Below are 14,050 nucleotides of genomic sequence, written 5' to 3'. Positions count from 1 at the left end.
TATTATTATTATTATTGTTGTTGTTGTTGTTGTTGTTGTTGTTGTTGTTGTTGTTGTTGTTGTTGTTATATACTAATTATATTGACTAATAATCCAGCTTCAGAGCTCAAATGGGAGGAAGGCTGTCTCACACAAATGGTCATACTGGGCATAGGAATGTGGGAAGAGTGGAAATCAGAGTGTAGACACACTGACATGCTAAAGTTGCTGATGAAGGCGGTCTTGGGCAGCTCCACTTCAAAGAAGATTTCTTGGGCAGAGTTTGCTTTGTTCAGAGCCTTGGAAGTCATGACGGTGTGAGCGAAACGAGACGTCACAGTGCAATCCACTTTCACACTGTGCACCTCCACCTGAGACAGAAAGAGATGGTGGAAGAATCAGTATGAATAAATATGGAAAAGCCTCCAATCACCAGCACTTCACACGCATTTTCATACAGTGACTTGCTCTAAAATCTGCTATTTTTACGTCATTTTACACAATCTGCTTTGGGAGTGTTGTGATGAGACATATCGTGTGTGAGTCAACCTGGATGCTGAAAACTAAACTCTTGTTCAGTCTGTTCAGTTATTCTCAATCATTTACTTTATCGATATTTTGAGTCTAACGACCTTATATTATTATAATATTTAGATATCTGTCATCACCAGTATCATTATACAAACAAATCATTTTCTTACCATGGCCTTATTTGTACTTCTTTTCTGTAAAAAGAAAAAGAAAACAAGATGAGTGAGTGAGCAAAGCTGTTTGTTTTAAGTTATTTAAAACAACATTGTGTCATTTCAAGCTATATTGTGTAACTATCATACCATGAAGAACAGATTTTGAATCATTTTGATGCTTCACTGACTTCATGGCATAACAGCCCAATGTGACCATGTTCTTATTAAGCAAGATCCAGTTGACTACCATGTTGGCCCCCAGTTGCAGAACCCCAGCATGGATGGCCTGATGGCCCCTGGTATGCTAAGACCAAGTCTTTCAGACAAAAGACAAGCCACTGTCATGAATGGAGCCGAACAAGAAACAGTTATTCCATATCTGTCTTTATGTTCATATGACTGCGTATTAAAGAGTAAAACTCATCAATCAATCAGTTGACTAATGTGTAATACCATGTGATCATTGGAATATGTTATGGAATTTTCTATCCTTAGGTTACACAAGGTGATGTGTGGGAATTGAGGTCTTCTGCAATACTAATTGTTTTGCTTTGATTGGGAACAGTAGGTGCCAGTCTATCTCAACACTGTGGTGGCTAGGGTCGAGGAGACCTATTGCTGCCTTCCAAGACATAATAGATAGCTTGCTGTTGCAGTCCAATCTACGTAAACAGACATCTGTGTCTCCAGACTACAATATGTTGACAATAACACCTCCATGGGTAAAGACATTCTCTTTGACTAATTCTGGGTGTATAGTATTTGTGGTGTTATCTTGTGGGTTTAAAGTCTGACCACCAGCATGAGTTCGACAGAATGTGAAACCGACTCAGGCACTTCTGATGTACTTTGAGAGTGTCTCTAATTCTCCTTGGCCAAGCGTCAATAAATATTACAGCATAAGACATCAGGGGCTCCTGAACACTTTCTGAATTCCTGACCTCAACATTGACCTTTAACTTCAGCAATTTCTCGGTCACGGTGGGGCTGGAGCCTATCCAAGCTGACCTTGGACGAGAGGCAGGGTACACCCTGGACAAGTTGCCAGCTTATCACAGGCCACATAGAGACAAACAACCAACAACTGTGGCAGGAAGCCAGAATACCCGGAGAGAATCCACGCAAACACGGGGAGAACATGCAAACTCCACACAGTGGTTCAAACCAGGAACCTTCTTGCTGTGAGGTTACAGTGCTAACCACTGCTCCATCATGCCGCCCTCCATGAAGTATGATCCAGTTTAAATCATAAATCATGGTGTGTGACTTGTGAAGTAAAGTGTTACTTCTCACAGGAGATCATACCCAAAGGACAAATTTACACAGTGTAGGAACAGACATACGGATATGACAGAGACACCATCCACCTGATTATAGGTTGGTGTAGCATCAAAATTATCTGTTATTTTATGGTAGAAAAGTTACACAATGTTGCTTCAATTTCTATAAACATGATCATTAACTATAATGATATTCATCAGTGACCACAGGTTTGAATAATGTACAAACTGTGTCCGTTTCTGCCAAATACCTGCAGTGATCGGACAGCTCCTCTTGTCCCCTGAAATACAAATACAGCAAGATGAACCAACGGGATGACAAGATATAAAAAAACAAAAAAACAAAACAAAAAAACACTGAGATTACATGAACTATGTCAAAGGAAAAACCTTCTTTAAAATATACATACAAGGAGCAGAAGTTTAAAGGAGTAACATGATACAGAGTGAAACTGGGTGGAGCACAGTTTGTGTTAAAGAGATAATTCATAAGAAAACATACAGGAAGCACCACATGAAATAAATAGAATTAAACTTCAACTATAAAACTATGATCATTCAAATTAAGAACAGAGTACAAAAAGTTCAGTGTGTGAAGTTACCTGAAGAGTTTCATGAGGACTGGAGATGACCAGAGCCCCTCGGGCCTGGCTGGGCAGCCAAAGGCAGGCACTGCCCCACAGCAGCAGCAGTCGAACACCCAGCAGTCCAGACATGACCAAACTTCCACTGAACAGTGACTGACTTCACCACCGAGAAAAAGCCCTCTGCCCTGCCACTGATCAATCATTAATTTAATCAGCCACATAAACCCAAATGTATGCCCAATCTGATGCAATGTGCAAACAACTGCTTAAAACATCAACTTCTACGAATAAACCGTTTATCTTTTGAACATTTTTTGCAACTCATATTATGCAGCATCACTATTGACTCGTTCTCTTTCTCATTCTCTCTCAAGTAGTATTGAAAAGGCACTTTTGACTTTAGTGAGATAAAGACAATAAATGTTGGCTTCATATTTTGAATATTACCACACACACAAATATTGACTTCATTTAGATCTGTGAGACAACATGTGTGTGGGTGAAGCTGAAAATGCACCAAAACAAACATGAGTTGGGAGTTATGCTCACGCAGCAGGTGGGTGGACATAAGCACATTTTGAAAAACAGCTCTAGACCAATCAGAATTTATGAATTAATCCAGAAATTATGAAATATTAAGAATGAACATGAAGTCTGCTGCTGCATAGTACTTGGATTGTATGGCACCTGTATCCTACTAGCACAGTAAAAAAAAAAGGTTTCAGACTTATATAGAGTCACATGTCTGTCTGTAGAGTCTGGCAGAGTCCCAACAAACATTTACTCAACCTATGTCAAGTCCAACGAGTCCAACAGACATTGTGTCACAACATGACTTTATTTCATCTGCCAACATGAAAACATAATCTTCTGACTTGTCTTCTACAAGTCAGTATCATGGATTACATTAGCAGGTAATTAAGTTGCAGTGGTGTGTGTTGTGGAGAAATTGAAAACACCCAGAATTAGTCAAAGAGAATGTCTTTACCCATGGAGGTGTTATTGTCAACATATTGTAATCTGAAGACACAGATATGTGTTCACGCAGATTGGAACGTCAACGGCAAGCTATCTTCGACCCTGGACACCACAGTGTTATGACTGGCACCTACTGTTCCCAATCAAAGCAAAACTATTATTACTGCCGAGGACCTCAAGGCCCACACTTGACCCTTTGTAACCTAAGGATAGAAAATTCCATAACAGCCTGTTCAGGGAGTGGCCTTGGGTGGCACGGGCACCCCTGAAATCTGACTGGCCTCCCCCGTGCTATATGCCCAATCAAAGGCGGGCCATGACACTGAATGTAAACAGCACACTTGTTTTGAGTTTCAGTTCCACCTTAAACCTGAGAGGCAGTAAAAGTACTATCTAGCCTGCAAAAAAATACAAGCGAGAAGAGAAAGGAATTGTGATTGACAGGAGCAACTAATACAGCATCTCTCAGAGTTACCTGTATGTGGAAGATCAATGTGAGTACATTTTTTGGTAACTACACTTACTTAACCTATGGTTAAAAGCTGTAACGGTAACAAGCTTAAAAAGTTTTCCCGGTCCTAGTTTATTTGTTATTTTAAGAGCTGAGAGTGGGGCAGCACAGTTGGGAAGCATCCTGGATGTAGCAGTGTTTTTAGAACCATACCAAGAGGTGTTTGTTGAGCTCTTCAGGCTGTGCAAAACAGGTCTCACCCTCCCAGTCAGCAGTGTTAGTATTGAGTCCAGAAGAGCGAGGGCATTCAACATGGATGACTTCATTAAAGTGTTTGCAAACCAACACAAGAACAGGTGAATTATACTGTTTTAAATCACCCAGGACTGTTTCGCAAGAGGCAGTGCTCATTTTAGCAAACAAATTACATATCAAGTATTACTTACCAAAACAATATGTGGTGATGGCAAATTGCACTTATCTGCCCAAAGCAAGGAAAAGACATCAGTTTATAGTTCAATTTTTTTGATTAATGTGGTACAAAGACAAATTGTGACATTATGTTCAAATGTGCACAGTTAAGAGAGAAAAACTGATTAGATAATTTTTTTTCCTATTCTGCACAGATATAACTGTACATATCATGTTATAGAGTTGACACAAGATTTGCTGGTTAAGAGGGATGTGTTGGTTAATCTGAGAGACTCTCAAGATAGTAGTTTTAGTTTTGCACAGTTTGTTCAAAGAATCTGTCCAAAGAAGCTTACTTAATGTAAGTGTGTTTGCACTTTATAGACTGAATGAACAGACACTGAATGTGCATTGTTTTTGTTGAGTTTTGTTTGTTCTTACATTGATAGATTTTGCCTCATTGCTGAAATGGGAGGAGTTACACACTTCAGCTTGCTCTGAAAGAGTTGAAGCGTGCCAGTCAAAATGAACTCAAGACTGTGTGTCTGATTATGCATTGTTCCTCCGTTATGTAGAGCCATCAGTGTTTCAAGTACATAGCACATATAATATCTCTTGATAATCTGCACTGCGCTGTTCAATGTGATGCATCGTCAAAATTTGGACTTGTTACAGAATTCTGTGTTTATGGTTATCAGGTGACTTTATAGACATTGGCCAATAGTGGATAAAACATGTTAAAGTATCCTGTAGAATGGCCTTCCATTGGAGAAAACACGATGAAGTGACTCCTTAAATAGCCTGATTCCACCATCATTAGGAGTCGATTCTGGGGCGTGTTCAGCCCTAACAAAACAACCAATTCTATAACTCACTCACTCACTCACTCACTCATGTAGTCACGTAGTCATTGACTTGCATTCATAGTGCTGGCCCCCTGAGTTTGAAATTGGCAAACTAGTAGATGTGCTCGGGGGTTTCCTTTAGGGAAAAAGAGCCAAAAATAATAAATAAATTAAAAACTTAAATGAAATCATTAATTCCAGCTTGAGTCCATCTTTAAGAACTGTGTTCCATTTTTTTCCATACAAGTGATTGCTGAATTTCTCTCTCCCAGGACTTCTCACAGTTTTGGTATTGTGCTAATTCCCATTCTTAGTAGCTGTTTCCAGCAATTACACTGATCAGCTACATGATGTATTCATGGTGTAAGTACAGGCAGACTTAAATATTTATTTCCTGACTGTGATTTAGATGATTTCCATGATGGATACTTGGTTTTTAAACAGTTTTAAAAAGTCCTGACACAATATAGTCTGCCTCATTTCCATCGAGGAGGCCTGTTCCATTACTGTGAATAAACCAGCAGGGAACATTTTCACCATTCTTCACATCATTCCTGAAGTCTCTCTGCCAGCCTCTGTGGACAGAGACAGAAATGTCATGTAGACCAAATGATATTTTAAGGGCACATATTTACATTCACATTAAACATATACATACTATACATATTAATTGAGTCATGCCGTGTACCTGGTCACATTGAGCTCCCGTCCTTTCACAAACATGGTGGCATCTGGTTTCTCTGGGACCTCACCTGGACGCAGGTCAGTCACTTCATATTCAATCCCATGGTAGAACTGACCTGGAGAATGGTCAAACATTCATATATCATAGTAAAATGTAATCATTCTGGCCCTGTGTCTCTCTACTAGAGATCTTTGCAAAATCTGAGCTTTATTATCCTGTAATGTCAAAATAAAACAACTCTGAAACAGTGAAGTTGTGACAGCTAAACAATGAACCTGAACTTGCTATAAAGCCAAGGGCAACTGCAGAATGTCTGTAGGTTCAACACTACAAGTGACATTGTCACAGTGTGTTAATATTGTACCCATATTGAACCAATTCCATTTTAGGCAATAGAGTAGTAAATATTGTTGCAACGTGTCCATTTATCTTCATCATACTCTTTTTTGTCTGTTCTTAAGAGAAACCACAGAAGAATTCTAAAATGAGTCTCACTGTTTTTGACCTGATACTGTATTAAATATTAAACAATGCAATCTATTCGCTGCATGTTTGCTGCATGCTTCATGCTGTACCTAGCAGGCCGTGAACAGAAGGGGACAGGAGGTGGCTGTCCAAGGTGTAGAAACCCAAGTAGTCCCGGTGGTACGGGTGCTTCTTCCACACTTTGTGAAGCAGGATGACAAACTTGACTGAATCTTTTAGAGTCACCGTTAAGCTGCGATCCTTGGTCAACAGAAGATCCACACTAGATGAGAAGATGTTAATTATAGTCATTGTGTAATTGATGTCATTGTTCATCCTGATCTGGATTATGTGATAGTGTCGTCACTCACTTGGGTCCTTTGAGAGAAGCAGAGTCAGACCACAGCAGCTTGAATCGTTTGCCATCTTGGAAGACAGAAATGACCTGAGTGTCCACCTCAAGCCTCACACCCAGAGTCTGGTGGACGATGCCAAAACGCCAAAAGTAAGTGTTAATTTTCCCATCAGGGGGAATCTTCTTATCTCCAATGATCTGGCCATTGACCAAAATACCTGTGGAAACAACAGAGGATTCAGTCATTCACTGTTTAACTGCAGGGCAGGGTCCAAAATCTAGGTCTCCAAGGAATACACATTTGAAGTTAAAAAAGATCATCCTATACTTGTCAGTGGGTAAAATAAAAAGGCATGCATCATGATCAGGACTCTGGGTTGACCTGAGTTTGGATCTCTGACCAGGTTGAAAATGGTTCCTGGTTTGTCATTGATGTTGAAGCACAAGGCGTCCTCTCTGTCTGGGAGCTCAATCATGAAATGAGGGTCCCCGTCCACTGCAGGTGATACCACAAAGGGACATGTGATAGAATACTGGCTCAACATGCTGATCACAACAATGTAACTAGGCTATGAGTTATCAGCCATGCTAGTAGTTCTGTGAAGCTGTACGGAGCTAAATGCTCTAAAAGTTAAAAGGTCAGAATGCTAACGTGTCCACAACAACATTGTTAATTTTACTATGCTTAGCAGGTGTCATGTTTATCGCATTCACCATTTTAGTTTTGCATGTGCGTATGCTAACAATTGCTAATTAATGCTAAAAAGAAAGTACAGCTTTGTTTTGCAGGTCATATGGTCATGACTGAACTGAAGTATTGGATACATTCTGATTCAATGATACCATTAGATCAAAAGTTAGGATCACCAAAGTTATTTCAATTTATCCTGAAGAGGATTTGAATGTGTAAATGAAATTTCATAGCAAATACCTCAAAATATAAAATGTCAACTTCATCATGGCACAAGAGGAAAAGTCGGGGGAAAAGACTAAGGACAAATCTATCAACTTTGTCAATCTACTAATAAGTTAAAGAGTTTGACCTGCTGGTGGCACTGAATGAAAGATCAGTCAGCAAAGTCATTAGGACTCCTCTGAAGACCATGAATAGTTGATGCCATAACCGACCAACTGACTCCAATGCAGCTAGCATTGCTGAAAATGTTCTTACCAAAATATGCGGGTGCTGCCAGGTAAGATCGTGTGTATACTTGAAGGTCATATTGATGTGCTAGTGAAGATAACAATAAGAATTAAGTTAAAAACCAATACAGTGAACTGAATTTATCCCAAAAGTGTTTTTGTGTTTTTTTAAATGACTGCCTTACCCATTCTTTCTGCTTGTTGTCTTTGCTCTGCCAAAAAAAGATAAAAACAAAAAAACAGTAAATTCCACAGTTCAAACTAAAGCATCATCTTCTGCTAGTTGAGTCAGAAGCTTGCCCAGTTTCACTTCTTGATACCCCTCTCTCACTTACCCTCAGTCAGCTTGTCAGCAATGAGAGGGCTGTCTGTACCGTCCTCAGTTTCAGGCCTGGTGACCAGCATGGAGGTGAGGGGAGTGACAAAGCTATAATGCAGAGACATGTCTAGAGCCTTGGCTGTGGCGTCTTTCTCATCTGCAACACCAATCTTACTGCAAGAAAGCAACATATGACACAGGCATTTTGAAAACCACCACAGAACCTGTAAATTAATATTGCAAGATTTATCATGGGCTCTCAGACAATGGACAAATATCATGAACAAAGATCCTTATGAGATCAATGGGAAATTCAGATTTCCATGCTAAAAATGATTAAGCAACTCAATTTGAGTTAAATTACACAAAATAACCTGTTCTCTAGTAGCTGCTGGATGGTGAGGTAGGCCCACAGACGCTCTGTAAAATCTCCAAAGATGTATTCCTCATCTGGGTATATGACATCCCAGTCCACAGCACTGGCCTGGCCCTGCACTATGAAGTCCTCCTCAAACTACGGGAGAGAGAAATGTTGAAGAAACAATGTCTAAAAACAGATTAAGAAACATCTTCTTGATACCTCAGCCTAATACCTAAAATTTCTGCAATTTCTTTCTCCTCACCCCCTGGCCGAAGGCCTCCACCATGAAGTTGTCCAGGTTGTTGTCTATCAGCCGACCGGCCACAACAATCTCTGAGCCGTTAAACAATTGATTGAAGTGGTTGGTGGTCAGTAATTCTACTGTGTTGTCAGGATAACGCAGGTCTACCTCTGTAAGCAGAGGGCTGGACACCTCCTCATAGAAACCCTGGAATAAATGTACACACACACATTGTGATTATATAATTGGGAAAGAATGTGACATAGCAAACTATTGGCTCTAAAATGTATTCATAGCTTAGACCCTTGACCTCAAGTTGAAGTGTTGCATCTGAACCCTCAAAAATTCTGCGTGCCACTCCTTTGTTTTGTTTGCTCATCACATCCAGGAAGGAATAATCCACATCATTCCCGAATCCAAGACAGAATAGAGACATGTTCCCCCCAATAGCAGAACGAACATTTTCCTGGATCTGTGGAAGGCTAGACACTCCTTCAAACACAATACAATATGCAGAAATGTAATGCTAAATATAAAGTCCATCAATCAAATGTGCATGGACACATCTATACAGTAAATCCTTCAGTGTGTAAACATCTTATGTGCTTACCGACATTTGGCATTCCATCAGTCAGTAAAATAACCATATCGATGCTCCTCTCTGGGAGCTTCTTCTCCTGCCTGTCATTGACCAGCATGTCCACGGCTCTCAACACCGCACTATTGATGTCAGTTGCTAGAAGGAAAAGACACATACTATTGTCAAATGTATGGTGTGATAGTGTATTTCTATCATTTGGGAAGCAGACAACATTTAGCATCAAAGCTAGTGTCACTTGTTTTTCTATCAACCTCCTCTATCTGTAATCTTTTGGACGTAGACCGTGGCTTCAGCTACATTTTCCTTGGTTGCTTTGATTAGAGATTCCTGCCAGGAAATGACAGAGCTGTCAAACAGGATGAGGGCAAAGTGGTCATCCTCATGGAGGTCTTGGAGAATGGTCGTCAATGCCTGTCGTGTCTACAAAGAATTGCAAGGTGAGAGGTCAAAATGTAGGCAATAATATATATCAGTCACATTACCAGTCTGAACCGTCTCTCACCTGGTGCATCTTTGTTCCACTCATTGATCCACTCCTGTCAATTACAAATGCCACATTCTTTGGGACTCTGGGCAGGTTAGGTGGAGCAAAAAAGTGAACAAAGTATCCATTCACGATCTGAAGGGAAGAGAATCATAATGAGCAATAATATACATCTGTACATGAAAGAATGAGAAGGCATCATGAGAACTCCATGTTCTTGGCCTATCTAATCTATATTGATCAATTGTACTTTAGAACTCAGCATTAAAGTAAACCTATAGTTGTATATGTGATTTAAATGTACATTCAGCTGATACTGAGTACAGTCTTTGTTTAGAGCTGACCTGAATGTCCCCAAGGCTCTTTGCTCGGTTCACATCATACTTGATGATAAAATCGCCGTCAATGACTGTTTCATCACAACCTGGACACTTTCTCTGCTGCTCAATAGTTGGTGAGAAAGAGATGTGTGCCTGACAATGGGATACAATACGATCAGTTTAGTTTACTGTTAATTCTTGAGTCAGTATTTTTTTGAATGTGAAGAAAAGGAAGTGAGACACTTTGAAAACAGAAAAAAACCTGTTGTATCATGTACCTTTTTGTCTGTGACGGTTTTCTCCACCAGAGGGAGCAGATCATTGGAGAGGAAGGTTGCATGGGTGTCGACATAAGAAATGCCCTGGGGCTCATAGATGTTTGTTACAATCTGTCTCCACACAGGCACAACACACACAGAGAAAGAGAAAAAACTCATGTGGAGTATTTGAAATTCACCAGGAACCAGGATTTAAACATGAACATGTAATAACCTGAAACTCTTGCACCGGTTGTTTGGGTTTAACTCGTGTTAGAATCTCATATTGGCCCAGTTTCCTCTGAAGGAGCTCCTCGTAAGTCAGAATAAAAGTCACGTTGCTTTTGGCTGCAATATTCACAGACACTGAAAACTTCTCCATTTTTCTCCCAGAAGCCCTGTAATGATAGACATGTATTAATGTTCACACCACCACCATGTGTTCAAATCATACTGTAACATTGTTCAGTCCAACATACTTGACCAGTCCAGCAGTCTGTCCAGAGGAAACAGCCTTCTCATACTGTTTCTTTGCTTTCTCTTTCTCCTTCACCTCACCAACATACAGCTGACCTTCAATTTCCCTGTGAGACACAAAGATGGAGAACAGCATGATGCAACTTGACTAACTAATTATATCATTGTTATTGTTATTATTATTGTTGTTGTTGTTGTTATATACTAATTATATTGACTAATAATTATATTATTAAAATAATTCAGCTTCAGAGCTCAAATGGGAGGAAGGCTGTCTTACACAAATGGTCATACTGGGCATAGGAATGTGGGAAGAGTGGAAATCAGAGTGTAGACACACTGACATGCTAAAGTTGCTGATGAAGGCGGTCTTGGGCAGCTCCACTTCAAAGAAGATTTCTTGAGAAGAGTTTGCTTTGTTCAGAGCCTTGGAAGTCATGACGGTGTGAGCGAAACGAGACGTCACAGTGCAATCCACTTTCACACTGTGCACCTCCACCTGAGACAGAAAGAGATGGTGGAAGAATCAGTATGAATAAATATGGAAAAGCCTCCAATCACCAGCACTTCACATGCATTTTCATACAGTGACTTGCTCTAAAATCTGCTATTTTTACGTCATTTTACACAACCTGCTTTGGGAGTGTTGTGATGAGACATATCGTGTGTGAGTTAACCTGGATGCTGAAAACTAAACTCTTGTTCAGTCTGTTCAGTTATTCTCAATCATTTTCTTTATCGATATTTTGAGTCTAACAACCTTATATTATTATAATATTTAGATATCTGTCATCATCAATATCATTATACAAACAAATCATTTTCTTACCATAGCCTTATTTGTACTTCTTTTCTGTAAAAAGAAAAAAAAACAAGATGAGTGAGTGAGCAAAGCTGTTTGTTTTAAGTTATTTAAAACAACATTGTGTCATTTAAAGCTATATTGTGTAACTATCATACCATGAAGAACAGATTTTGAATCATTTTGATGCTTCACTGACTTCATGGCATAACAGCCCAATGTGACCATGTTCTTATTAAGCAAGATCCAGTTGACTACCATGTTGGCCCCCAGTTGCAGAACCCCAGCATGGATGGCCTGATGGCCCCTGGTATGCTAAGACCAAGTCTTTCAGACAAAAGACAAGCCACTGTCATGAATGGAGCCGAACAAGAAACAGTTATTCCATATCTGTCTTTATGTTCATATGACTGCGTATTAAAGAGTAAAACTCATTAATCAATCAGTTGACTAATGTGTAATACCATGTGATCATTGGAATACACTGTGGTGGCTAGGGTCGAGGAGACCTATTGCTGCCTTCCAAGACATAATAGATAGCTTGCTGTTGTAGTCCAATCTACGTAAACAGACATCTGTGTCTCCAGACTACAATATGTTGACAATAACACCTCCATGGGTAAAGACATTCTCTTTGACTAATTCTGGGTGTATAGTATTTGTGGTGTTATCTTGTGGGTTTAAAGTCTGACCACCAGCATGAGTTCGACAGAATGTGAAACCGACTCAGGCACTTCTGATGTACTTTGAGAGTGTCTCTAATTCTCCTTGGCCAAGTGTCAATAAATATTACAGCATAAGACATCAGGGGCTCCTGAACACTTTCTGAATTCCTGACCTCAACATTGACCTTTAACTTCAGCAATTTCTCGGTCACGGTGGGGCTGGAGCCTATCCAAGCTGACCTTGGACGAGAGGCAGGGTACACCCTGGACAAGTTGCCAGCTTATCACAGGCCACATAGAGACAAACAACCAACAACTGTGGCAGGAAGCCAGAATACCCGGAGAGAATCCACGCAAACACGGGGAGAACATGCAAACTCCACACAGTGGTTCAAACCAGGAACCTTCTTGCTGTGAGGTTACAGTGCTAACCACTGCTCCATCATGCCGCCCTCCATGAAGTATGATCCAGTTTAAATCATAAATCATGGTGTGTGACTTGTGAAGTAAAGTGTTACTTCTCACAGGAGATCATACCCAAAGGACAAAGTTACACAGTGCAGGAACAGACATACGGATATGACAGAGACACCATCCACCTGATTATAGGTTGGTGTAGCATCAAAATTATCTGTTATTTTATGGTAGAAAAGTTACACAATGTTGCTTCAATTTCTATAAACATGATCATTAACTATAATGATATTCATCAGTGACCACAGGTTTGAATAATGTACAAACTGTGTCCGTTTCTGCCAAATACCTGCAGTGATCGGACAGCTCCTCTTGTCCCCTGAAATACAAATACAGCAAGATGAACCAACGGGATGACAAGATATAAAAAAACAAAAAAACAAAACAAAAAAACACTGAGATTACATGAACTAGGTCAAAGGAAAAACCTTCTTTAAAATATACATACAAGGAGCAGAAGTTTAAAGGAGTAACATGATACAGAGTGAAACTGGGTGGAGTACAGTTTGTGTTAAAGAGATCATTCATAAGAAAACATACAGGAAGCACCACATGAAATGAATAAAATTAAATTCAAATTAAGAACAGAGTACAAAAAGTTCAGTGTGTGAAGTTACCTGAAGAGTTTCATGAGGACTGGAGATGACCAGAGCCCCTCGGGCCTGGCTGGGCAGCCAAAGGCAGGCACTGCCCCACAGCAGCAGCAGTCGAACACCCAGCAGTCCAGACATGACCAAACTTCCACTGAACAGTGACTGACTTCACCACCGAGAAAAAGCTCTCTGCCCTGCCACTGATCAATCATTAATTTAATCAGCCACATAAACCCAAATGTATGCCCAATCTGATGCAATGTGCAAACAACTGCTTAAAAAACATCAACTTCTACGAATAAACCGTTTATCTTTTGAACATTTTTTGCAACTCATATTATGCAGCATCACTATTGACTCGTTCTCTTTCTCATTCTCTCTCAAGTAGTATTGAAAAGGCACTTTTGACTTTAGTAAGATGAAGACAATAAATGTTGGCTTCATATTTTGAATATTACCACACACACAAATATTGACTTCATTTAGATCTGTGAGACAACATGTGTGTGGGTGAAGCTGAAAACGCACCAAAACAAACATGAGTTGGGAGTTATGCTCACGCAGCAGGTGGGTGGACATGAGCACATTTTG

General features: G+C 40.0%; 2 protein-coding genes across 2 annotated transcripts in view; both read right to left on the bottom strand.

Annotated features, from left to right (window-relative positions):
- Window positions 1-2,890, bottom strand: part of LOC104939586 (inter-alpha-trypsin inhibitor heavy chain H3) — a 42,636-nt gene extending 39,746 nt beyond the window's left edge. Inside the window, exons 1-4 of the mRNA XM_027279663.1 lie at window positions 2,548-2,890; window positions 2,197-2,226; window positions 681-704; window positions 196-350 (exon numbers count right to left, since the gene is read on the bottom strand). Of these exons, the coding sequence (XP_027135464.1) occupies window positions 196-350; window positions 681-704; window positions 2,197-2,226; window positions 2,548-2,661 (323 nt within the window). The 5' untranslated portion in view covers window positions 2,662-2,890. The remainder of the gene's footprint in view (window positions 1-195; window positions 351-680; window positions 705-2,196; window positions 2,227-2,547) is intronic.
- Window positions 2,891-5,419: 2,529 nt separating this feature from the next.
- On the bottom strand, window positions 5,420-13,641 carry itih3a.1 (inter-alpha-trypsin inhibitor heavy chain 3a, tandem duplicate 1). Its single transcript, XM_027279666.1, has 22 exons — window positions 13,484-13,641; window positions 13,156-13,185; window positions 11,755-11,778; window positions 11,270-11,424; window positions 10,928-11,032; window positions 10,684-10,846; window positions 10,470-10,580; window positions 10,216-10,344; window positions 9,890-10,006; window positions 9,639-9,807; window positions 9,397-9,522; window positions 9,097-9,278; window positions 8,808-8,993; window positions 8,559-8,698; window positions 8,201-8,358; window positions 8,051-8,077; window positions 7,894-7,953; window positions 7,105-7,218; window positions 6,739-6,940; window positions 6,478-6,650; window positions 5,906-6,017; window positions 5,420-5,792 (listed from the first exon to the last, which is right to left on the bottom strand). The coding sequence occupies exons 1-22, from the start codon at window positions 13,595-13,597 to the stop codon at window positions 5,654-5,656; spliced, it is 2,736 nt and encodes a 911-aa protein (XP_027135467.1). The 5' UTR covers window positions 13,598-13,641; the 3' UTR covers window positions 5,420-5,653.
- Between the last annotated feature and the right edge of the window lie 409 nt (window positions 13,642-14,050).

The sequence above is a fragment of the Larimichthys crocea genome, chromosome VI (assembly GCF_000972845.2).
Source record: "Larimichthys crocea isolate SSNF chromosome VI, L_crocea_2.0, whole genome shotgun sequence".
NCBI lineage: Eukaryota > Metazoa > Chordata > Actinopteri > Sciaenidae > Larimichthys > Larimichthys crocea.
Note: the sequence above shows the minus strand (reverse complement) of the source record. Positions and strands in the feature narration are given on the sequence as shown.

Coding starts and splice junctions, on each gene's coding strand:
- itih3a.1 (XM_027279666.1), bottom strand. CDS start 13,597: ATGTCTGGACTGCTGGGTGTTCGACTGCTGCTGCTGTGGGGCAGTGCC. Junction 10,847..10,927: donor CAGACTGCTGGACTGGTCAA/GTATGTTGGACT, acceptor CTATCATTACAG/GGCTTCTGGGAGAAAAATGG. Junction 8,994..9,096: donor ATGCAACACTTCAACTTGAG/GTCAAGGGTCTA, acceptor CATTTATTCCAG/GGTTTCTATGAGGAGGTGTC.